This window comes from Apiospora marii, assembly GCF_038362585.1.
Source record: "Apiospora marii strain CBS 49790 chromosome Unknown utg000003l_segment0_segment0, whole genome shotgun sequence".
In the NCBI taxonomy this organism is placed as follows: Eukaryota; Fungi; Ascomycota; class Sordariomycetes; order Amphisphaeriales; family Apiosporaceae; genus Apiospora; species Apiospora marii.
The window spans coordinates 4556650-4579758 of NW_027117374.1; the positions used below are offsets into that span (position 1 = coordinate 4556650).

A 23109-nucleotide genomic window follows, 5' to 3' on the forward strand; every position below is an offset into this window, starting at 1 on the left:
GCGACCGGCTGTTCCAGGGCCAATATCCCTAAAATCCAGGACTCTCTCTGCTCTACAAACCGGCTTACCTGCTCATATACGTCAGGCCTGCATTTGCATCTACATTGTTACACTACGTACGACCTTCAGCCCTATGGTTCATGCTCGCAAAACGAGAGAAAACAACGAAGCACAAACTAGGACACCCACTTGACTCGGCCCTCCCTCCAGTGTAAGATAGATCCGAAGAAACGAGGTGGCTAGCCCAGAGAGTCTTACAGCTCGCAGGATCAAATTCGCATGTGGGTAGCCCTCGCAGATATGGGGACTGCTTTCTCCTACATGACCTCCTGGCAGCGCCCGTTTGCATGCACGACGCCTAGGTACGCAATTATCATCCCACGCTCAATTAAGATCGAGCCTAGGTGGTATCGCCAAGTCTCTGCGCTCTCGTCTAAAGCCCGGCTATCGGCTATTAGTAAACCCATGAGTTCTTACGCGGGACCACTGTCCCCTGTCCTTTTCTTCTTCCAACAAGCGGTAAGAAGGTATGTATGTATTACCGTCAGCCGTTTATCGATGATGCGATGCAAGGGCTGGGCCAAGCCAAGTCCAATCTGGTGTAACGCGGACAGATATGCCTGTGCCACTGGCCTGTTCGGTCCCGTTGCCTTCCCGAATGCGCCTCCCGTGGTTAGCGTACCTCGATAGCTGCTCCAGACCTGCGTCGTTGTTACATTCACCAGCCATCGAGGCAGCCCAAGGGGCTGAATCCAATATCACAATGCTCGCATTGAAGATTGATGCAACTACAGAAAATGTATGGGGCCGGAACGCGCCCGCGCCCAACTCCTGCATACATGTACACATATGTATGATATGTATCAGGTAAACTCGAAAGATGGGGGTCACCGGACGCAAAACCGCGGGGGCCTGCCGGCTGGGAACCACGAAAAGCCACCGCGGAAGATGTATTTGTCTCCAGGCTCTTGATTGCCAGAACTTGCATTTCAACGCCACATCGCAGCGCCCAAATCCAATTTCCACCAGGGTTTGCGTCATGAAACGTAATGGGAAGGTACTGCTCGCTGCTTACATGTACCTATCCTTGGAGTATCTTTATCTGCAGGGTTCCAACCTCGAAGAACCAGGTTGTCGCCGTTTTAAACGGTAGGGGGGCTCTGAGAGTGGCCCGGCTTGCCTGCCCCCAGCCATGCCCCCAACACGAGCTTGGTCTGGTAAGATCTAAGTACCTCGCTCACTCATGTGGGTGATTGTTAGCGTCAGCTTGTCGCTGACTCAGAGGCTAAAGAACATCGCCGGTGAGAGTCACCGAGCAGGGGGCAATCACGATCGACCCAAGCAAAATAGAATCCAACCTCATCGCAATGCCATATCGACTTAGAAACATGGAAGCGCCTCGTTGCACCACAGGCAGCCCATCCAGTCTGTATGCAAGCCTTTACCGCTGTCAAATCTCCTTGGGCGGCGGGCAGCTGCAACACAACAGGAGGCTAGAATACCCACCAATGCCAACAAACTTGACTTCAGAGGGAGGGGGGGATTTGTTTGGCGGCTGCGGCGGGTTCACGTCGCAGAACGCCAGTACTGAGTAAACAAACTGCCACGCGAGTCCTGGAGCTTCAAGGGTAATCCTCGCGTCGGTTCGGGGGATCGCAGCTGTGCCACGATAAGAACGGCATGGCATACTAGGGATGGCAGGATGGTGGTCCAGGCGCTGGGATTGAGAAGAAATGCCTCCTGCCCGATCCTGACATTCATAAACCGGCAATATCCACCCCACGCAAGGGATGAGCTCGTTGCCCTGGAGGCCCGTCATACGTCGGCATCTTGGCCCGCCCGGCCAACAGTAAGTAGAGAGCAGCAATCAAGAGCCCTGTTGGCTTGCTGTGCACGTCTGAACGAATGTCTATGATTATCAAGACTCAAGACGCGAAGATGCGAAGGTGCAAACATGGTACGTGATTTAGGCTCCAGTGACACCTAAGGCGGCTGCGGTGACGCAAGTTGATGGTCGCTTCGCGGCCGCTGGTCGAATCCGATTACAGAAGCATGTTTCGAGGCTGTTCCAGGCACATAGTTGATAGATCTTGGTGAGGACTGGATGGAATTGTCCTAAACTGAGATGCATCTTCAGGTTACTGGTCTATACACTCTCAAACTGAACTGAACACAATTCAGTACCTCCACCCCCTTGAGAATCATCGTATTCCTCAGATCTTCGCTGCCGGTGCTCCATCGGAGGGGGACCTCGCTCATTGACGAATACATGGGGTTTTCCTTTGACAGGAGGCCCCGGGCTCGTGTAGCCCCCAAGCAAGACAAGACACGGCATGCCTGGCTTGAGCTGCATTATCTCGATATAGCGCATGGCTTTGCCAGCATTTCATGGGGCAGAGTACGGGAGCCTTACTTGCTCCTACCTAAGGGCCCCTGGCCAGTGGAGATTTTGTACTTTGATAGTGGTATCGCAGTTCTCGTTGACCACTACACAGCAGCAAATCCCCCCAAGGGCGGCGCATTTAGCTTTCTTGCTCGCAGCTGCCAGGTATTTGGGGAGCCAGTAATAGTAACCCCTGAATTGAGGCCTTGGTTTCCAAATCCAATTACCCATATTCGGCGAGAAGCCTCCTGCGTTGGCCAGTCTGGGGGCCTAGTTTTCAGGGTCGGGCAGAAAAGCGAGAGGCAGTACGCCCTGAGCAGATTGTATACCAGCATAAATTTCCCTCGTATCAATGAGACTACGTCGTTCAGCTTGCGGACAAGGCTCTCGTCCCTTCGAGGTTCCAACAAGGACCAATCCGGCGAGAATCCATCTGGTCGTTCCATCTTCAGCTGTGGCTGGCTGTTTGGGCGCTACGTAACACCAGATGGGAAACGCCGCCTAGGACGAAGACCGCCGTATCCCCAACCCCTACCTCCCTCGCTGTGGTGGTATTTGCCATGCATGTGAACTATGCTCGTAGCACGCGATCGACTAGGAAGAGATGTGCTCCCACTGTGAGGCACGTCCGTGTCAACAACCTCGATAGGAGTGGGACTAGATTTCTCATGCCCTCTTCCTTGGTTGAAGTGGTGTTTTGGTGCGAGTCATGCTACTTCCATATACGCACCATGCAGTGCGGTGGCCGCTAGATCATCCCCTTCTTTGGGCAGCGCGAGTTACCTTTCAAAGGCGGATCTCGGCGGCAAGTGATGGATCAGGACAGTATTTGACCACCTCACGGCCTCTACCCTGACTATGTGATCGCCTTGGGGTTGCAGTGCCCCTGCCTTGGTCGATGGAGCGGAAGAGGTGTTGAGCCTCGTTCCTTCCTCTCCTGAATTACGTACCCATAAGCCGCGCTATTGACCTCTCGTAGTCAGTTTGGTTCTCCTGATGGCATGCCCTCCGTACTTCCAGTGTCTCCTCCGCTTGGCGCTACGTTGATAAATGCCAGGCTCTTATTTTCTTGACCCAGGAACCGTGCCAATGGAGTTAGAAGAAGAATTACATACCCCATTCCCGTGGCGCCGCCGGCGGTGCCCAGGATCCGACCAACGGCTTTTTCAGGTCCAGAATTTGCTGTTACCATCTTCGTTATTGCTTCTCTAATGATTCTTATGTGTACCGTGCTGAACCGCTTGAAATCGCACGTGCTGTAGCCGTGCTGGATCTGAACGTGTCCCGTCGCGAGGGCGACCTCCTGCAAGATCCCACCCACCCCTTCGCGACTAGGAATACAGGTACGCACCGAAAACTGCTCAGGGAATTGACATGCCCAGAGGCTGTACAGATCAGCCGTTCATGCCGGCAGCAATGTTGACCTCCTCCTCCTCGACCAGCAACTGGAAGGCCTGAGCCGAGTGGTCCGCCACGCTGGCGCCAGCGAGCATGCACATGAGGAGGGGGTGGGCGTCCTGCCGTGGTACGTGTAAGCTCGCCTGCGCGTCGGCAGGACTGTTACTGCTACGGCTGCTGCTGGCCCCTTTTCGTTGTTGCCATTGAAGAAGAAAGAAGAAAAGGAAGACGGGGCTATGTGAACAGGTCTCGTCACCGTCTCGTCGCCCCACTGGCAGGACATGACCTGATAATGCCATCTCTCGATGAGGCTCGACGGCCGAGTCTTCAGCAAGTTACTGTCGTCGGCGGAGGGGGTGACTGGAAGGACATGGACAGCCCGGAACTTGGCCCTCGTGAAGGGACTTTGTGATAGCTCAGTCGACATTGTTGCAACTTTGCCTGTTGCTTGCTTGCTGGCTTGTCCATGCACATCGCTTACCTTTCGACCTTGGCTGATACTGATGCTAGTGGCCCCCTGTCTCGACAAGGGAATGCCGAGGAGAAAAAGGGGAAGGCTGCGAGAGAACGATTGGTGGAAAGACTTTAATCCGCATCGTCGGTTTCCCTCACGTCTACGCGCGATTCTAACCGAAGCAGTAGCAATTCCATTACGATGACGGTGGCGGCGGCAGTGCTGTAGCATCGGGCTCATCCCGCACATTAAACTAAACGTCGAGTTGAGAAGCGAAAGTATTAGCAGCAGGGGCGACTGAACTGAGAAATCGTTCTTGTTCAAGCAGCTGTTTCCCTTACCAGCAGGCCCGGCTTGAGATTGTATTGTGAGCCGGACTCGTTTGAACATAGCACAATCAAAATGTCCTCCACAACAACTCGTAGGCATTAAAGGGGGTCTATAAAGCCCCTTTTCTCCCCCAAGTCCAGAAATGGGACGGCTCGGATAGAAAGAATAGCAATAGCATTTTGCAATTACAACGCCCCATTTATCTATCTAAACAAAAACACGATGCAGGCTGAACCCGGTTTGTCTTCCCCCCTGAAGCCTTGTGTCATTGCTCATACGTCTTGTGTCCACCGGTTATGCCTCACATTTTCCATTAAAAAATAATCATGAGATCCCTCTTGATGCCCACTCGGCAGGATGAATCTCTTAACTTCGCTGTAATTGACTAAAGCAACTCTGGCGCACAGCCATTGTCGATCAGCCAGCAGGATGGCTTTGGGTGCTCTAGCTTCCGAGGTAGTTGCGGATGGCGCCTTGCAGCCTCGTGGCACCCTCGCCCAGGGCGCTGGTCAGGTTCTCCAAGTCGTCGCCAGCAGTGATGCCGAACTTGCGAACGAAATCCTTGGCAGCAGTCTCCAAGTCGCCGTAATCATCGACCTGCTCCTCATCCTCGGGTCGTCCAAAGTAAGCGTTCGACGAAATGGCCGAGGCACCCTCGAATCCTTGCAGGCGGGTTTTGGCCTCAGCCTGCGCATTGGGGTCGAAAGATCCCTTGCCGAAGAACTCGTCTGATGAGATACCCTTCTGGGTGCCGAACTTGTTACGGGCATAGCGCTCACTATCATCTGCAAAATTGTTAGTTTCAAATTCATATACACCCCAAAGAAAAAGAAAAAGGTGTTCTTACCTTCAGCTGCGGCCTTGACAGGTCCAACAGAGCCAAATCCGCCCATGTTCTTCTTGGCTGCAGGGGCTGCAGGTTTGCCGCCACCAACTTGACCGAACCCAAGACGTCCAAGGCCCATGCCGAGGCGCTCAACCTCGGCTGCCGACTTTTGGCGAGAGTGTCCAGAACCGTAGGCTGCGGGGCTGGCAGGCGCGGGAGACGCGACGTTCGATGCTTCAGCCTTGGAGGAAGCAGCGGGCTTCTTGGCTGTGGTCTCTTCGGCCTCGGGGTCATATCCGAGCTTGGCGATCCTGTCGGCCTCTTCCTTGGCCTTCTTCTCTGCTTCGTCGAAATCGATAACATCGCCAGTGACCTTCTTGGCGCCCAGCTTGGTGGCCTTCTTGGCGCCCAACACGTTGGTCTTGCGAGGGCCGGCGCCTCCTGTTGTAGTCTTGCGCAACGCGGCCGAAGTGGTGATGCGACTGGCAGCGGGTTTGGCCTCGCTTGATTCGGTCTTAGACAGGGGCGAGGCAGACCGCGAGATATCCTTGCCATTGGCGTTCGCGTTCAAGAAGGGCGAAGGCGTACGTCCAACAACGGGGGGTGTGGCAGTCCGGGAGATAGGAGGAGTGGGGCGCTTGATAGAGGGCTTGTCCCAGGAGGAGAAGAAGTCGTCGTTGGGCTCGCCGGCGGGGGTGGAAGCGTCGTCAGCATCAGTAGCGTCAGTGATGACGACCTCGTCGGGGAATTCGAGAGCATCGCGAGCAGCGCGCTTCTTGAGCTCTTCCTTGTACTTGGTGGCGGCAGCAGACTGGTACTTGGTCTTGGGGTCTTTGCTGGCGAGGGCGGCGCTGCCGCCGTTTGCGCGGAAATACTTGGTTGCCGACTCGTTACCACCGACCTTCATAACACGGAGCTGATCCCATTGCCATTCTGTAGTGGTGCCAAGTCAGTGGTTGTTGTGTGATGCAGGGCAGGGGAAGATGAAAATGACGTACGGTCGAGGTTCGTGGATCGCACAAAGGAGATGTGGACACCGAGGTTGCGATGGTTGGAGGAGCAGTCGAGACACAGATAGATGCCCAGGGGCACGGAAGTCCAGGTGGGATTCTTAGCACCGCAGTCGAAACAGATCTTGTTGGCCTGCTTCGACTTCAATTTCTCGAACAGCTTCTGCGACTGCTGCTTGGACGCCAGCGCAGCCATGGTGGCGGGTGATTCCTGCTAGGTAACGGATAATAGGTAAGAAATTGTTGTCGGCCGGAAGGTCGGTTGGCGAAGGTGTACGGCGAAGCGAAATCCTCTCTCTTGGCTGCCGTCTTTTTTCGCCTGAGAAGAGAAGGGAAGAAAAAGAGACCAGGTTAGTTGGTTGTGTGTCGATGGCTGGCTGCGCTGGAGGGGCGACGGAGGCAATTGGAAATAGCAGTAATTAACCTCCTTAGGCTACTTCTTTTACCGACTTGGGCTCAGGAGGCTGCCAAAGCGAAATCTGGCCGAACTCCTGCTTGGAAGAAAGATTGGGCCCCACTGCGGCGCGACGACAACCAAGACGCTAATCTAGAAAGGATCTAGCCTGAGCTCTCCGGAACTCTCTCCACATCCTCAACTTGCCAATTCTTATCGATTAGCAATCGAGCGGATGGATGGATGGATGGGGCTTTCGGAGCTCCAACTAATACCAAAAGCTTGTCGTCACCCGACATTCAATGAAGCAAGCCTTGCTTCGATGTGGAAGAGCTTGAATCTTCTCGACTCGGATCCCAAGTCAATTCCATTGTCTCATCCGTTGGCAACTTCCAATGGACCCTGAGCCGCCATAATGAAGCTCACCCCCCGTGCCTCGTCGGCTTTGAACCCCAACAGCTTCGCGCCCCAGCTCCGACTACTGCTTGCCCAAAGAAGCTATGCCACCCAGCACGGCCTAGGAACCACAACCACCCCGACCGGCCCGCGGCGCAAGACCGTCACCCCATTCAACGATGACGGCCGAGTCCCGTGGCACCAGCTGTCTGCCGCCGAAAAGACGGCAAGAGCCACACAGCAGTCCTTCAACTTGGGTCTGATGTTTGTCGGGTTCGTCCTGACGTGCGGTGTTGGCTATCTTCTCTACACGGATGTCTTTTCTCCCGACAGCAAAACTGCCTATTTCAACCGAGCCGTCAACCGTATCAAAGCAGACCCCGACTGCCTTGCGCTACTTGGGGACGCCAAATACCTCGAGGCGCATGGAGAGGAAACCCAGAACAAGTGGCGTCGCGCCCGACCAATTGCGTATGTCGCTTTCCAGAACACATCCTGCAGTCCATTCACTGATGATCCTAAAGCTCGACCCATAACAAAGATGCCAGGGGCAACGAGCATCTCACATTGCACTTCTATGTAAGCACTCACCCTATGCATTTCGGAAAGCACAGCTACTGACATTCGGTTTCAAAGGTCCATGGCTCCCTGAATAAGGGTGTTGTCAACATTGAATTGGTTAAACCCCATGGCGGTTCCGACTTTGAATACAAATACTTCTACGTCGATGTGCCTGGTCACAATCGTATCGTACTCGAAGATGCCAGTTCGAAAACATCTGGATCTTCCAAGAAATACAAACTCTTCGGTGTCAATTGGAACTAGGGAAGCTCCCCAGCCACTCTATGGACAAGCTTCACTGTGCCCTCTTGGTATGATATGCATACAAAGGTGCAGGGCCTCAGCTGAGCAGACAGGATATACCTTCACCCAGCGCTGTGCGGCCGGTCCATCAGGCCTTGTATCCTGGTGGCGGATGCTCAACCCCGATCTGGGAGGCTCTCAGATAACTCAAGATCTTATAGACGGCCTTCGTAATTTCAAGCCCCCGTTTCTTGAAGTCATTCTCCGACCATAGACTGCCTTTTAGCATGTTATCGGTCACAACTTGCGCGATGAAGCGCACATGATGGTCCTGGTCGCTCCACCCACTTTTGTCTGGATGGTACAGAAGATACTTGGGTGTGCGCGATCCAATGGCCTCTTTGGCCGCTTGTGCCGTTTTGGCCTTATCAGGCTCTGGGATGTTGGTGTTGCTGGACAAGAAGTCTTGCTGGAATTCGGCCCATGATCCCCGCACATGCTCACTAGCCAGCCATTCGTGGAATCGTTCTTGTTCCTTGAAAGGGAGTAACTCCAGAATTAGTCGCGCATGCTGAGTCGAAAGAGTGTTGTTGGCTACAATACTGGGCGCCGAGGACTGAACCATGGTGGGGTTTCGAATGATATCTTGAGGGATAGTCTGAGTAAGGGGCCGGTATTGGCGGGAAGACCTCGTTGAATTTGATGGAGACGGAGATAATGAAGACGTTGGATGTTGACGGGATTCGCATGAACCCATTGGATTTGGTCTTTGGCTCTGGTATGTAGGCGATGCTGGGATCAACTTGATCCAGAAAGATGGGTGGCGCGCAGAATCTTTCGCTGAAGATGTTGCAACTTCTTATACCGTCCCTCCGCCCCAGACCTCTTACACATGCCGGCCGGCTGGAGGAAAGGCATGCTCAAATCAGGAGTGTAGGTTGCCTCCATCGAAGTTAGCTGAATGCCAGGGTTCGACCAATAGATGTGAAGCTAAGGCTGACATGACGCGTAACTCGAGTTCAAGCCGGACTCAAGGCAACCATTTAGTTGTCTATCGAGGGGATGCTGCTTATAAGAATACCATTTCGGTATAAGTGAAAAAAGTACGCCGCTTAGCGGGTAGAAGCTGTCATCAGTGTCTTGATAGGCTCATATCAATTCCATCCACCGGCCGATGTTCATGTATATTGAAACATTGGGGGAGTAAGTGGTCAAGTTACTGGTGCCCAATGGATTTCTCTTGGCCACGGGCAGAAAAATATTGAATACACCTTGAGGAAATATGAGCATTGCTTCATCAGTGAGATAATACATATGGAGATGGTTTTTAAGTGGAAGCTGCACTCACTCAGGTACAGGTGGGCTGTGTGGGCACGAGCCAACCTTAGCTAGCTCCACCTGTCAAAACCCACTTGGGATACCTTGGTTCATGTACACCTTCTGCATGTAACCCAGTGCTGGACTCACTCAATTTGCCTGCAAACTCGACGACATCTCAAATAATCCGATTCAACGCTGGCATTGCCATTCACTGCCACCAGCCATTTGCATCACAGCCGAGGACTGACATCGGGCCATTGGCGCATAGCGATCATTGACCTATGAGTTTCTCCTCACAAACCGCTTGATACACGACACGGCACCTACTTGAAGCTTCGCATCCATCGCCTGCCTGCGAGGGCTGGTTAGCCTCTTAAGGCGAAGGCGAAGGTGAAAAGGTGAGGGGCAAACCAATAGGAACAGCACAGGATTGAAGGTAAGGGGCTCTCTTCTTCTTCTAACCAGCAAGCTGCACGCATCGGATGGCAAGTCGCATCTGTTGAATAGTAAATTCTTGTCATGTTCGTCTCATCTTGCATCGATCGTGCCCCTCTTGCGCCTGCCCTTTGCAATCTGCATTCACCTTGCCCATAATCGTGCCGGGTTCCCTATATCAGCACCGCCTCCTCGCCCATCACTTCATCATCTATCTCCCAAGTTGCCATCTCCTGTTCAAGGTTTCTCATCAACTGCATCCATCTATCTGTTGACTTGAGCTTTCGAGGTCACTCTCATCACCAACATCAGAGGTGATCGAGTCTCGCATCGTCATCCTCAACAGTTCACTCCTTCCTGCGTGTCCATCACCAGATGCAGCGCACTTTCTGCATCGTGTATCGTATTTGAATCTCAGCACTAACAGCGATACAGCTTCAGTTGCTACGAATCTCGAGATCGCTGCAATGGATGCACTTCCGCAGTCAAGTGGGTCCGCCTTCTCGTGGCTGTAAGTGGGCTTTCGACCTCGCCGTACTCTGCCTGCCGACTAATGTACTATTTTATAGGAAGCCACATGCACGATTTGTCATGATCTTTGTTGGTCCCGATGAAATCCCTTTTGCCATCCAGAAGGATTTCCTCTGTCACAAGTCATCTTTCTACCGTCGGTACTTCGAGGACAAGGCCAGATCCTCTGATCTCGAGTATGTTGTCACCTTGCCTGAGGTCACACCTGAAGTCTTCGGTTTGGTCCAAAACTTCTTATATACGGGGCGACTTCTCACGTCCATTGATTCGCTGCCCGGCTACGAATTGCTCATCGCCACATGGAAGCTTGGCCATCGACTCGGCATCGATGGACTCTGTGATGAGGTCCTCGAGGCCATGGCCGAATGCCGGCGCCTGACCCAGTCCATCCCCGCAACCCCCCTCCTTGTCCAGGTCTGGAATGATACTCCTGAGGGCTCAACCATCCGCAAGCTCTTATTGAGCTGGGCAGCCGAGTACATACGCTCCTCGGAATCGCGCAGCGAGTTTAGCAAAAGTCTCCCGCAAGAAGTCCTGAGTGAACTCGTAGTCGCCATGAGTCATTTGGACTCGGCCCCCGTCATTCAGCTCAATAACGCTCAGTCCCCGAACGGCAACACGCAACGAAAGAACGTTCACTACCTCAATGCCGACGACAGCGAAGATGAGCAGCAGCCGAAGGATAAGGCACCGAAGCATCGGCATTCAGACGTGACGGGCGCCAGAGCTGCCCAGCCGCAACAAGAGAGACGGCCTGTTCCGCGGAAGCCCGGCCGCTCTTCCCTCCCCAGCATGAAACCCGTCAAGCAGCGGAAAAGTCTTGTCAACATCAGCGGCGACCACCAATTCACCGACGATCAGAAGCTCAACTTTTGTTCTGACCTTCTGTCACGAATGCTCTCTGGACCTGGTACGTGACCATCCTCCTCGACCTAGAGATCTGCCGGTCTTCTCTCTCCCACCGCTTTCCCTACAGAACTCAATCCACCTCCAAGCTGTGTATCTCTTACTAACAAACAATTTCTCTCTTAGGTTTCTGGACTCGCTTGGTCGGTCCCTTCAAACAACCTGTCAACCCCGTTGAAGATGGTGTTCCCGACTATCTTGACAAGGTTACCAAGCCCATGGACCTTGGCACCATCAAGGACAAGATGGATCGCGGGCAGTACAAAGGCGACGAAGAGTTTGTCAGCGATGTACGCCAGATTTTCACCAACTGCTTCACCTACTGGACTGATAAGGATCCTATGTGGGCGACCTGTGAGAAGTTTCAGAAGACCTTTGAGGAGAAGTATTCGGGCATGCATAAGTGGATCTTGAAGATGGACGGAACCGAGGAGGTCTAGAGATCTGATCTATTGCTTCTCCATGCCCATTTATCATGGTTTAAAGTACCGAGCGAGCTTGAAGGACGAAGAGGACACATATATGGGCAAGGGCCTCTCGGGGCTATGCGGGTATTATACTGTATGTGTGCTATATTGTACTAACACATTACGGGTCGCCACTCAAAATCAGGGTGGGAGATGCAGCAGACGAATGTTTCGTTCGTTGGAGGGCTCCTGCGCTGTGGCTTTGTTTCCACTTGACCTTACTTTATTCAGGGAGCGCTGTCACTTGCGATTGATTTCGGCGTTGCAAAAGGGCGAAAGCTTTACTTTTTTTTAACTGTACAGTATAGAGGAACCATTGTGTTCACCTTCATTATAGGAATACTACGGCGTTTCTTTTCCGGAATACTTCAGAATTCTCTGCAGCAATGACAAAAGTGAGCCCGACCAGAGGGATGAGCCCTTGGAACATTGGCCAACTCGCAAACGAAGGCAGGTGGATGCTACCAAAATGTTGCCTTGATGATAACCAAAAGGCTTACACGCACGAACTGGCCATCAGTCTCATCTCAAGATACCCAGATAGCTCGGCTGCCATATTTCCAGCGAAGTCAAGGGACTCTCAGCACATGCCATACGTAGTCTACCCCTAAACTGTCTTGATCGAGACAAAGTACTCGACCATCAGCAATCTTGGATATAGCAAGTACGCAGCTGACGGTATGTAGTAGAAAGAGCACGTGACCTGTATCGAAGTGAGCGAAGGGATTGAAAAGGGTTTGTTTCTATCGTGGTCAGATGGGAGTCAGGGAGACGAGTTGGCGGGAGGAAGGGGTCGAGATGCCAAAGCCCCTTTCCAGTCGCAGGCTATCAACCATCTCAATCACTGCTTCACATCTCTGATTCCCCCATGCCTACGCTTGCGGGTCTCTTTTCTCTGCGATCTCGTCGTCTTCCTTTTGTGTACACCGCGCGCACTGTGTTGCTGGTGATCGACCACCAATTAGGTTCCTGGCCATATCCCCTCTACAAGAGGGCCATGGTGACGAGTGTAAGGTTGATTCATACTTGACCGGGGGGAGAGTAAGTCAGACAAGCCAGAGTTGCCGCTGGAAGAGGCCGGAAACGACTCAGTCTCTTGCCCTTCTTCCTCTCCTCCTCCTCTGTACGGTCCCTGCGAAGGCAACTGGGCTCTTCATGTGCGCCGTTATACCGCCACCAGCTAGCGTTGGCAGCTTTCTTCTCCGCGGCATATCAGCAGGAGTGGCAACTCCAGTCACGTAACGGTACCCTACATAGCGGTCGAACGAACTGACGTTCGCCCTAATTTCGAAGGTGGATATGGTGTATGAAACACATCGTGCGCACCCCAAGATACATGTATTGGCATGTATCTCGTCAGGGTCTCTGATCGGTGATGGTTCTCGCGAGAGAAGAACTCATTCGCCTCCATCCCTCCCTCTCCCCTTCTCATCCTCCTTCTGCCTGCGCACCCGCGCCTGTATTACCATTCACATGTGAAGCCGTAACGAATAAGCTTCTCTGAATGCAGGTGATGAGTAGATCACAGTTTGACGGATACAAACGGCATATTCCACGGCAAAGAGGGCGCTGGAGAGCTAGCGACTGAAAAAGGAGCAAGCAATCAATGCGGCCCTGGAATTACCATAAGAATGATGATGGCGATAGAGATGACAGCGTGTTGGCATTTTTTCCGCCAACCAAGCGAGCCCTCGTTCCCTTGAGCCGCCTTCATTTGCCGAGCCGCAAGGAAGGGGCTGTCGAATTGGCCACTTCGTTTCCTGCTCGAGGCAGGCAGGCTCCAGCTCAATTTGCAGCATGCGCCGTCCCATGAACTTGGCCACATCACCAGGATAGTCTGCTCGATGTAGGTACACGCATGGAAGGCAGTATCTTCCCCCGCCTCTCAACCCCAGTCGACGGATTGTACCGTGGCAAGAGCGCGCGCACCTGCGTATCACCCCAAAGGACAACGCGTCAGCATCCTAGAACACCCCTCAGACTGCAGAGATCAACACCCGTCGCTGTCGAATAGATTGCCCTATCAGGTACTTGTCAAAAGACTCTCGAGATGGTTGCAGGTAAGGAGACACGAGTGCAGAAACAAACAAGAAACAACTCGAGACAACGATGCTGCGGTGGATCGCTGACGCTCCTCTAGATGACCGAACCGCCCTCCTCACTCCCACCTCTGATTCGAGGAATTTCCGGCATCTCCCACGCTCGCACCCGCTCTCTCTCGCACACACGGAACGGGAAAATTAAAGCCTTTCCAATCTCCACCTTTCAGCTGGGACGAATAGCGCCACCAAGGACGCTTCGCCAACGGGAGCGGGTGGACGGGGGCAGAACGAGCCATACTGCCTCCTGTCCCCTTTCTACGATCGCTAGCGGCAGATGCTCTCGGAGATGAAAATGGTTTGGTAGCGAAGGTCAGGCTGATTCAAACCCTCCTCTCAGGAGGGAGGATGGCCTATCCTTCCCGCCGCTGTCTGTGTCCAGCGCGGGAAGATCGTCCACGCGCCGCAGCCAGCAGCGTGGGGGTCAGGTGGCCTGTCTACATACCCTCTGGTTCTGGCCGTTTTCTTGGAATATGCTTGGTTTGATGAGCTTCGTGTAGCCTGAGACGTAAGTGCCTGGCTTCCACTCGTCCTTCCTCTGGTGCGCGCCTGGCTTTTCTCTGGGCGGGCGGGCGTTGTGACCTGTCAGAGAGGGATCTGGGGGCGCTGAGGATCCTTTATTGATCGGTCCAGATCCAAGCCACAATAAGTTAATTGGGACACGGCAGACTATTGCACACCTGCCCGTATATAGCCTACATTGCATCAAGCAAAACCTTACTTGCTCGCATGCATCTAGACAGCTCGCGCGGGAGGACTGCGATATCCGTGTCTACATAGAAACCCGTCTCAACGGGCGGCAAAGCAGCATGAATGTGTCCGTTCTGGGGAACAATAACAGTCGTTGTGGGGAGCGGGAATCAATATACGAGACTGCGAGCCGTGCTGGGACTCTACTTGTGCATGTTTTAGAGCGTTCTCCCCAACCGTTGCTTTACACTTCCGGCTCGCTTCTGGATTCGGTTTTCTTTTGCCCCATGTGAGATCTATACATGGCAAAACTCTTTACCGTGAAAGTCCGAGAGAGAGAGAGGCTCGTATAGAACCAACCTAAAACAGATTGTGCCGATCGCGTCGTGTCCTGCTGTGCAGCTCGCCTTTAACCATGCGAAATGAATTGGTGCATGGCTCATTCACGGACACGCTGCCCAACGCATCCTCGTCACATCTACTCGTGGTGCATATCTACTTGACCTGGTACCCACCTACTCGATAGCAGGTAGGGCGTAGCAGCCAGCTTGATGAACCGTAACGAAGGTCCCGGAAGGCAAAACAGGGTTCGTAACAGTATCTAGCAGCGGATAGTTCATCTAGATGCAATCTGGACCCTTTGTTACGTGCATCCAGCTTTCTCTATGCCAGCCCGCTGATGCAGCAATGAGTCCGGGGCAGTCCCGCAACAGTGTCCCGTCTAGGCGGCGGACCGAAGTACCACTTCCCCAGAGAGAGAGAGAGAGAGAGAGAGAGAGAGAGAGAGAGAGAGAGAGAGAGAGAGAAAGAGAGAGTGTGTGCGTGAATGAAAATCAGCGATCGATCTCAGCCTGATCGACCGCGGGTCGGAAAGGGACTCGCGCCGGAGCTACAGTTAGCAGCATGTGAAGTTATCGTGGTCCATCAGCGCCGAAGACGTCGTGTGAGGTGGCATTTTTGAGGGAATAACCAGCATCGACGATACGTATGTAGTAAGTTGTACGTATCGAGAACCAAACTTTATGTTGACTCCCCCTGGGATGCTCCTACGCAATCTGGAAAATTGCGGGGGCAGATCCTTGCTGACCGAGTCCGATATCCCGTCGCGGAAGGGCGTACTTGCATTCCGGCTGCAGGCTGCTGCAGCCCCCATGCGCTGGGATGCTGCACACTGCAGGAATATGGGGGGTGCGGAGAGCGGCTAGGGAGACTAATCCTTGAGGTCAAGAAAAAAGAAGCGATATCGAGGGTGGGTGTGTGAATGGAAGGTAGAAAGAAAGCAAAAAGGGCCGGCACTTGTCTGTGTGTTTGTCGGGGTGTTTGAACCCAGGTCAGTTTCCCGCCTCCGCCAGCCGAGCATGCTAGTGCTAGTTGGTGTGAACCCCTAGCGGTTGCAACCTGGGCGGTCCAGTTTGTTACACGGCGTCGGGCGATGGCAGCATCTCGACAGATGAGACCAACGAGAGCTCCTATAGCAATAGGCAATATAGGATATGTTGCAAGAACGAACGCCACAATAGCTCGCTTCCCCTCACGACGTCGACATCGATGTCCCACAGGTCCCGATCGCCGCCCCGAGTTTGGCAAGCAACTCTATAGCGCCGCTCGTACTCCGGCTGTTTACAGCACACCGAGCTCCCGGCCCTCATAACATAGATCTTGGCAGTCAAATGCGCCCCAAGTGTTATTGGCGCCATCGTGTATCCTGCTGCGCTGGGTATTCAAGCAGCGATGGCCACCGCTTGCTTCGTGGGCCTGGCTCCTATTTGACGAGACGCAGACAACCCCAATATATGTAACCATCGAAGCATGTGAATATGAGTCAGCGCATCCAGACGAGGCCAAGTCGCTCCGAAGCTGCCGTGCTTGCTTCTACAAATCTTGTTCCGCAATGCAGGCTAGCTTCCGACCCTTGTCCCGGCGGTGTCGTCCATGGCCAGACAGTCAGGCCAGGAAATTCGTCTACGCAATGCAACTCCATGTCCGACGCCAAACTCCGTCGCTTCCAAGGTCGCAATAGTATCCCGAATGCCGTGCAAGTCTATAGCCGAGATATATCGAATATGGGCGGACTTGGCTCGCTCCTGCCATTGAACAAACGGTTGACGATCTCTCCGGACCATGAGTAAGTCACCTGTATACAACCTTTTGCATACCGTTGGATGGGATTGGTGCTCCAGAAGCTGATGTCATCGTAGCTATTTTGCCGGATCCTCGAAGGATCGAGGTCGTTGGGGTGGAAGAGATCAGCACGGACAGGGCTCCCTGAATGGAAGATTTTACCCGTAAGTGCATAGTGGCATCGCCCATGATCTTCCCGCATATCTGAGCGAGCACTTGCGCCGTAAGTATGCCGCAGAGGCTGTAGATAATTGCAACACGAAGCTTGGCTGGCTGGATGATTTTCTGCACTCACTACCAATTGCTTGGAATTGGCAGGCGCCTTAGCGTACAAGATTCGTGCCTGGCTCGGCTCCATCTCCATCTACTTCGTCGCGGATCGGTGCGCAATCTGGCCAGGGGCTGTGCATCAGGCGGACGGATTCAGGCCTTTTCAAGGAAGGAATGGCAGGATGACGGTGATGCTGGGCGGTGGTGTCCGAACTCTTTCGGTGGGCAGCCAATTGAGACCCTTGCCCCGAGCGTGCTGATAACGGACACCAATCCCCCCACGCCATGCCGAACCGACCGCCCCTGATTGGAGTCGGGCGTAGATTCAAAGATAGGATGAAGTCGAGGAACGATACCTTATCTTCCAGTCATACTCTGCCAACCGGCCCCATGGCTCAAAATAGCCCTGCCGTTACATTACGAGGCACACCCGTTTTTCTGGTGCCTTAACAGTGATATATGGGCCCCGTAGGATTCCAGGCCTCCTCCACGCTCACCACGGTACGAGCGGTTGGTCATATGTGTTCTGATATGTGGTTCCGGGTTAGGGGAAGGTGCCATTTCAATCAGATCAGACACTACCTATCCCATTCATATGCTGTTCCAAGTAGTCACTGCCAATGTTACCACCGAGCCTTGTTTGATGTGTGCATGGGGAGTCCTTACGGATTCCCTGTGATAATAGGTGACTATAGGTGTCATCGGTGGGTGGCACTTCACCCTGATGCCTCTTGCACGTCCTTCCGCATGTACTTAGGCATCGGGCCCGATTGGAGAACCAGGGTGTCCCTTAACAGCTCGTGGGTGTGGATAGTCACAGTCATTGCCGTCACTAAGGCCAGTTCCGGGACTGCCCAAATGGGCGAAGTGGTGACCGTGGATCTTGGATCTTGAACACGAATTTCAGAAACAGCACTTTCGGGTTGTTCTTTTTTTTGTTCCGGGTATTTCGATAGTCGAGAATAGTATGTGGGATCTGCCCCAGGCCAACCAGAAAAGCGAGATGCCGTGTTTGCAGCATCAAGTCAGGACGCCACAAAGTGGCATGCGCCTGCGGTTCAGCCGCCCGACATCCCCGTGCGCTTCTCCGCTTACGACCATCGGTCTGGGCAGGCCATGCCATGATGGAAGCTGTTTAGGCGACATACCGATCCGATCCAATAGATTAGCTTGCCCTTTCGCAGGCACGAGAATGGCCCATCATTCGAGGACGGCGTTGACTCCTTCGTTTCTTTTGTAGTTGCTAGGGAGGCCGCGCGCTTCGAGGTAGCCAGTTGCAGGCATTTGCAACCCCGTATCCCGACAGGAACGGAGTCCACCGCTGAAACAAATGATCCCACTCAACAAGCAGAGATTATCGTACAATGCAGTGCGGGCAGAAATGATCCGGAGGTGCCTGGATCTTATCCCGCGGCACGATGGGCTGCATATCCTGGAGAACACCCAAACCTCGTCAGCTTGGTCTTGTCTTCGGGATGTGACGAACGACAAACAGAGGCTGAGGTTGGTTGCTACGTAACTTGCAACCCTTATCCTCGGCACAGTATCCCTCTTACCATACAGTACCGAAGCAGTGTGATTAGTTGGTCACTCTAGTTATATTGTGTCCAGGAACAAATGGTTTTGTGGGGTTGCATTCTGCCCATTGCAACCATACAGGTGCCGAGAAGGGAACCACCAGCCAGCAGCACACCAGGGAGAAACCCAGGGGTTGTGACCGACCCCGTGGGGCTGGCTGTTGCTTGGATCAAATGAAAAGCGAACGAATCAACGGAATAAAAGAGAGGTAGTGAGGAGGGTGTCACTTACATTGCGTGCGCGTGGGGGGCCTCATCCCTCAACTCAGCCCATTCTAGCCAACCAACAGCCCTAAGATCAACCCTTGCAGCACATCCGACCTCGTTCTCGTCTCCCAGTCGCCCGTTTCTCAGAGCACGCGGTGCTTCGAGGATACCAGCTGGAACGCGACGGGCCCTATCAGCCGTCAATACCGGCTTCCTGCTCGTCAGGGTCAGAACCATGTACTTAAGAAGGCACACGAGGGTCTGGCCAATGAATCGCCCCGGTGTGTAAGTCTCAGATGCGAGCCATTGTGGTCCTTCTCGCGGTGTGCAATGATATGCGCGCGTGTGCGTATTGCCGTCTGCTTCAGGCCAATCCACCGCGCACAACATAAGTTACCTACCTGCCTTGCATCCCGGCTCATTACTGGCTGCAGCCGAACTGCTTGGCGCAAAGCCACTGGCAATCAACATGGTCCTATCCGCATGAGGGAAGTCATGTTCGTTTTAAGAAGAAGGAAAAAAAGAGGAGAGGGCGCCTTGGAGACCTACTTGAAACGAACAGTCTGTTGCAGGGCGATCTGCGTTCCTCGGCTCCACCCACGCACCCCGTCCAGATTGGACTCCAGATCTTGATCTGTCAGGATAATCGAACGCGCTCGAAAGAGTCGTTTGGGAAGCATCCAAGGTCCCATCCGGAGAAAGCAGACCGTTCCAATATTCCCCGGAGGGATGGTGTACCGAGCCCCCCTATCTTTTTGGCGCTCAATGCTGGGAGTACGTCAAAACTCTTCAATTGCCCAGAGCATCAAGCAACGTATCCCATCGTAGGGCCGTACGGGGGCTGAAGTTGTCTAACCCCAAGTTTACCAACCCCACACCCTCACCCGCACCATCCTAGCCCACTAACAATGCGGGAAAGGGCGAATCGAGAAGACAGTATGCCGTCACTCTCATGTTATCGCGCGAGCAGAACAACCGTTGAGCATGCAGGCCTTTTGGGACTTGCGCCAATCCGCGATAATTATTGGGAAGTGATTTGAAGTTGCGGTGAAGAGGCCGCGGCCAACGAGCGCATCGCCACGACGATGATTGGGCTTTGATATTGGGGAGTAGCTGGTGCTTGTATCTATTTGTTAGTCATGGGTGGTGGGTTTTCGTCCCTCGCTGCTTCCTCAGGATTCCCGCGATTTCCGCAGGCGGCAGGCTCTCTCATCTTTTAGCACGGCGTTGCCTGGGTAGTGGCCCCCGAAGGAATGGGCAGATGATGGCGCAATGCTCGGCCGTGGTGGTTCTGTTTCGTCCCGTTTCCCGGCGGGCAGATGCGCTTCGTTCGATATTTGTCGCAAGCAAGCAAGCTCTCGTAGGTCCTCTTCAGACACGCATGCGCATGCACGCACATAGAGAGTGTAAACTTGGCCCGCCTAGCCCTCTTCTGTGATAAGAGAAACATGATATATTCGACCGCCTTCTTGCGCACATCTGACCGCGTGTCTGTAATCGCCCGTCGCAGGACGCGCTACAACTCGAACACGGCATGGGCTGTCACTTTTTGTTTCTTTCATCAACACACATACACACTCACACTCACACCGAATGCGACAACAGAACAAATAAAAATAGGCTGTGTGTGTGGCGTGGCGTAGCCTTAGTAGGTAGCAAGCAACGGGGAAGGGGCGGGAACTCCGACAAAGTCGAAATAATGCTCCGCCAATTGTTACCGGCCATCCGATCAGACTTGGGAATGAGGCAGCGAAGAGGGCCAAATGCCAAGCATGGCTGACATCTCGCCCACCCCACCGCTCGTAATTGTAGATAGCCTCCTCCATGACCCAATCTGTACAACGCATGTTTCTATGCTTCGAGGGTCTTGCACAAAGAGACCATTATATTATATAATATGTCATGAGTCAAATATATTGCGGTCCCAAAGCCAGACTGCTGCAGAAGTGCAGTCTGCTGCGACGGGTCGATGGGCCAGATCCACGCCGAACCCCCATCAACGCTGCTTCATCTAATGCATCCAGGGCAAATCCTACATCAGCGCAAAGGGGCGCTGCAGGCGACGTCTCCCCGGGAGCTTATTGTTACCCAGCCGCTAAGCAGATACCACATTGATGGACATGACTTGTTGTTCTCCTTGATAAAACAAGCGTGTTTTATTTTTAATTCCTGTCGTCATCGGGAGGAAAAATCTTGGAGGAGGAGGAGGAAATGCGGGTGTCGAGATAGGTTGCCCCCGGGCCACTGTTTACGTCAACAGGATCCCTCACCCCGTTACATCTGCCCTTCTCCAGTGGGGGGAAAGATGGAAACAAGGGGCCCCGCACTCGAGCAGTAGCAGCCCCCAGTGGTACGTACAACCGTACGTTTCCAATGCTTGTCATCAACTCCTTACCCCCTAACGCGCATTTTTACTTTTCGCCCACAGGAAAACCTTAGATCCAATGAACCTTCCCCGGCACTACCAGAGATTCTAGAAATAAGGCGGGAATGTGTGGGACAGCAGCCCCCCGGTACTGACGGTGCTAGTGAGGGAAGAAAGAAAAAAAAGAAGGAACCTGCCAAAAAGCAGTGACGCGTCACCATTTCAGGGCTACGAATGACGGACATACTGACAGTCTACTGCTACGCATTGATTCCTATTCTTTGCTTGGCGGTAATTGATGTTCTGTGTGACGTCCTATTACCCCCCTTCTCTCTCTTGGTCAGAGCTGGCTGGTAGTACAGGAATGTGATCACGTCAGCTCTCAGCGAAAGGTTTTTTTCTTCCATGCTTTCACCCTTTCTCCTTCTCCGGGCTCGCTCCTTTTCGCCAACCACATCTAACCCCCCCCCCACTCCGTAGTGAATTGCGGTGCGTGTTTGTGTAAATTTTACAAGCCACTATGCGCCTTTCAAGATGTATGCTCCGGGGGCCAAACTGTGTGTAGAAAAAGACTGCGAGAAAAACGAACAATCATGGTGCGAGTGTCATGTCGATGGTGGGGGCTGAAGGAGGAGTTACAGGCGGCTTGTACCCATGGTCCAAGGCCGAAAAAGGAACTGGGAAGAACGAATAACAAAAAAAAAAGCAAAGACCCTTAACAGGGTTTCCCCAGATGAGATATAACACACAACATACTCACAATACCCAAATACAACGCTCGCATCACTATACAGACAGATCGACAACTGGAGAATGAACAGTACGTGGCAAACATTATAAAGGGGCGTCCGGACGTCTTTCTCCACCACTTCTAGCAAGAAAGAAGGACAGCAATAACAATGTTGGATAACCGCGACCTACTTTTTGGTGGCACACGTGGGCTCGTCTTGTGTACATATAAGAATTGGGGGGGAGTGTCATTGATGCCGGCTGACTACTATGTGCTCGGGGACGTCCGGGGGAGGCAAGAAAGATGTGGCTTCCCCTTTTTTATTATCCTCTTGCAAGCAGCCACCCAGTCCTCTGTTGCCATAGCCGGTGTAGTCGTAGTCGTCTTTCGTACATTGTGACACCGCAGGAAACCAAGCAGAGGCGGGAAGAAAAGAGGGGAGGGAGGGAGAGGGAGAGAAGACGAGAGTAGAGAGAGAAGCGAAATCTATTGACCCTCCCGTTGCAAATCACATTGGCGACCTCTCTGAAGCAAAAGCGCAAGAATGGCGGAGTGATTGGTTGTTTATATAATACACAGCCCGCCAACCGCAGCCGTCAGATACGTGTCTAATTGAACGAGTGAGACGCCCAACAGGCGAGTATTGCAAGTGATTGGTACCTACTACTGTTTACTTTTTTTTTTTTTTTTTTTGACTTTATAGGTTTTTCGTACGCCCATTTTTTGTCCGACACTCAGCCTTCTTTCTTTTTCCCCCGTCGCCTGGAATTACTAGATCGGGGTGAACTGCGGGTTGTGTGGTTCTCTTATTGCTGATCGATGATACGGCACCGCCCACTATGCGCGAGTCAGACAAGCAGGCGGCGACCGAACCTGTCAGAACGGCAGGGTCAAAACTAGAAAGCCTATGTGTGTGTGTGTGTGTGTGTGTGTGTGAATGCGACCAAAATGTGACAAAGTAGAGAGACAGCAAGAGGCATAGGGGAAAACAATTAAAAATAATCAATAGGCGCGCCACCCCCAAGTGGGTAGGTACAGTAATGCATCGCACTATGTCCTAGAGGCAGTTCACCGGTCTTTTTGCTTACGTGCTTCTTCAAGTGCTAAGAAGGCACGCGGTATCAGGCATCGATGCCGAGAGGCTATACAGGCTCGCCAATATACTCGAGGCGAACCGGACAAGAACGAACAACGCATAGTAACGCGAAAGGGAGACTTGAGGATAGGCAGTGCAGGAAAGAAAAACCGGAGTTACGTACTTGTAGGGCAGGTAGGGTAAGGTGGTAATGAGCCTACTTCCATCTTACCAGACACAAATGCAACATAAAGGACATGGATTAGTAGCGGTGATGGACAGTTTGTACCTAACATGTCCGTCCCTCCCATAATGATCAGC

The 23109-nt window shown here is 53.0% G+C and overlaps 6 protein-coding genes across 6 annotated transcripts; 2 read left to right on the forward strand and 4 right to left on the reverse strand.

Annotated features, from left to right (window-relative positions):
- Positions 1 to 3777: 3777 nt before the first annotated feature.
- Positions 3778 to 4208, reverse strand: PG985_004971 (uncharacterized protein; the record flags this gene model as incomplete). The annotated part of the gene is made up of 2 exons (XM_066824740.1): positions 3778 to 3900; positions 3948 to 4208. 2 exons carry the CDS (start codon positions 4206 to 4208, stop codon positions 3778 to 3780), a joined length of 384 nt encoding a protein of 127 aa, XP_066687900.1.
- Positions 4209 to 5009: 801 nt separating this feature from the next.
- Positions 5010 to 6597, reverse strand: PG985_004972 (uncharacterized protein; the record flags this gene model as incomplete). Its single annotated transcript, XM_066824741.1, has 3 exons — positions 5010 to 5350; positions 5413 to 6324; positions 6390 to 6597. 3 exons carry the CDS (start codon positions 6595 to 6597, stop codon positions 5010 to 5012), a joined length of 1461 nt encoding a protein of 486 aa, XP_066687901.1.
- Positions 6598 to 7210: 613 nt separating this feature from the next.
- Positions 7211 to 8016, forward strand: PG985_004973 (uncharacterized protein; the record flags this gene model as incomplete). Its single annotated transcript, XM_066824742.1, has 3 exons — positions 7211 to 7662; positions 7716 to 7770; positions 7828 to 8016. The coding sequence occupies 3 exons, from the start codon at positions 7211 to 7213 to the stop codon at positions 8014 to 8016; spliced, it is 696 nt and encodes a 231-aa protein (XP_066687902.1).
- A 127-nt stretch (positions 8017 to 8143) lies between these two features.
- PG985_004974 (uncharacterized protein) lies at positions 8144 to 8620 on the reverse strand (the record flags this gene model as incomplete). The annotated part of the gene is made up of 1 exon (XM_066824743.1): positions 8144 to 8620. The coding sequence occupies one exon, from the start codon at positions 8618 to 8620 to the stop codon at positions 8144 to 8146; it is 477 nt and encodes a 158-aa protein (XP_066687903.1).
- A 1597-nt stretch (positions 8621 to 10217) lies between these two features.
- Positions 10218 to 11627, forward strand: PG985_004975 (uncharacterized protein; the record flags this gene model as incomplete). The annotated part of the gene is made up of 3 exons (XM_066824744.1): positions 10218 to 10261; positions 10320 to 11191; positions 11314 to 11627. 3 exons carry the CDS (start codon positions 10218 to 10220, stop codon positions 11625 to 11627), a joined length of 1230 nt encoding a protein of 409 aa, XP_066687904.1.
- Positions 11628 to 18639: 7012 nt separating this feature from the next.
- PG985_004976 (uncharacterized protein) lies at positions 18640 to 19089 on the reverse strand (the record flags this gene model as incomplete). The annotated part of the gene is made up of 2 exons (XM_066824745.1): positions 18640 to 18932; positions 19020 to 19089. The coding sequence occupies 2 exons, from the start codon at positions 19087 to 19089 to the stop codon at positions 18640 to 18642; spliced, it is 363 nt and encodes a 120-aa protein (XP_066687905.1).
- Between the last annotated feature and the right edge of the window lie 4020 nt (positions 19090 to 23109).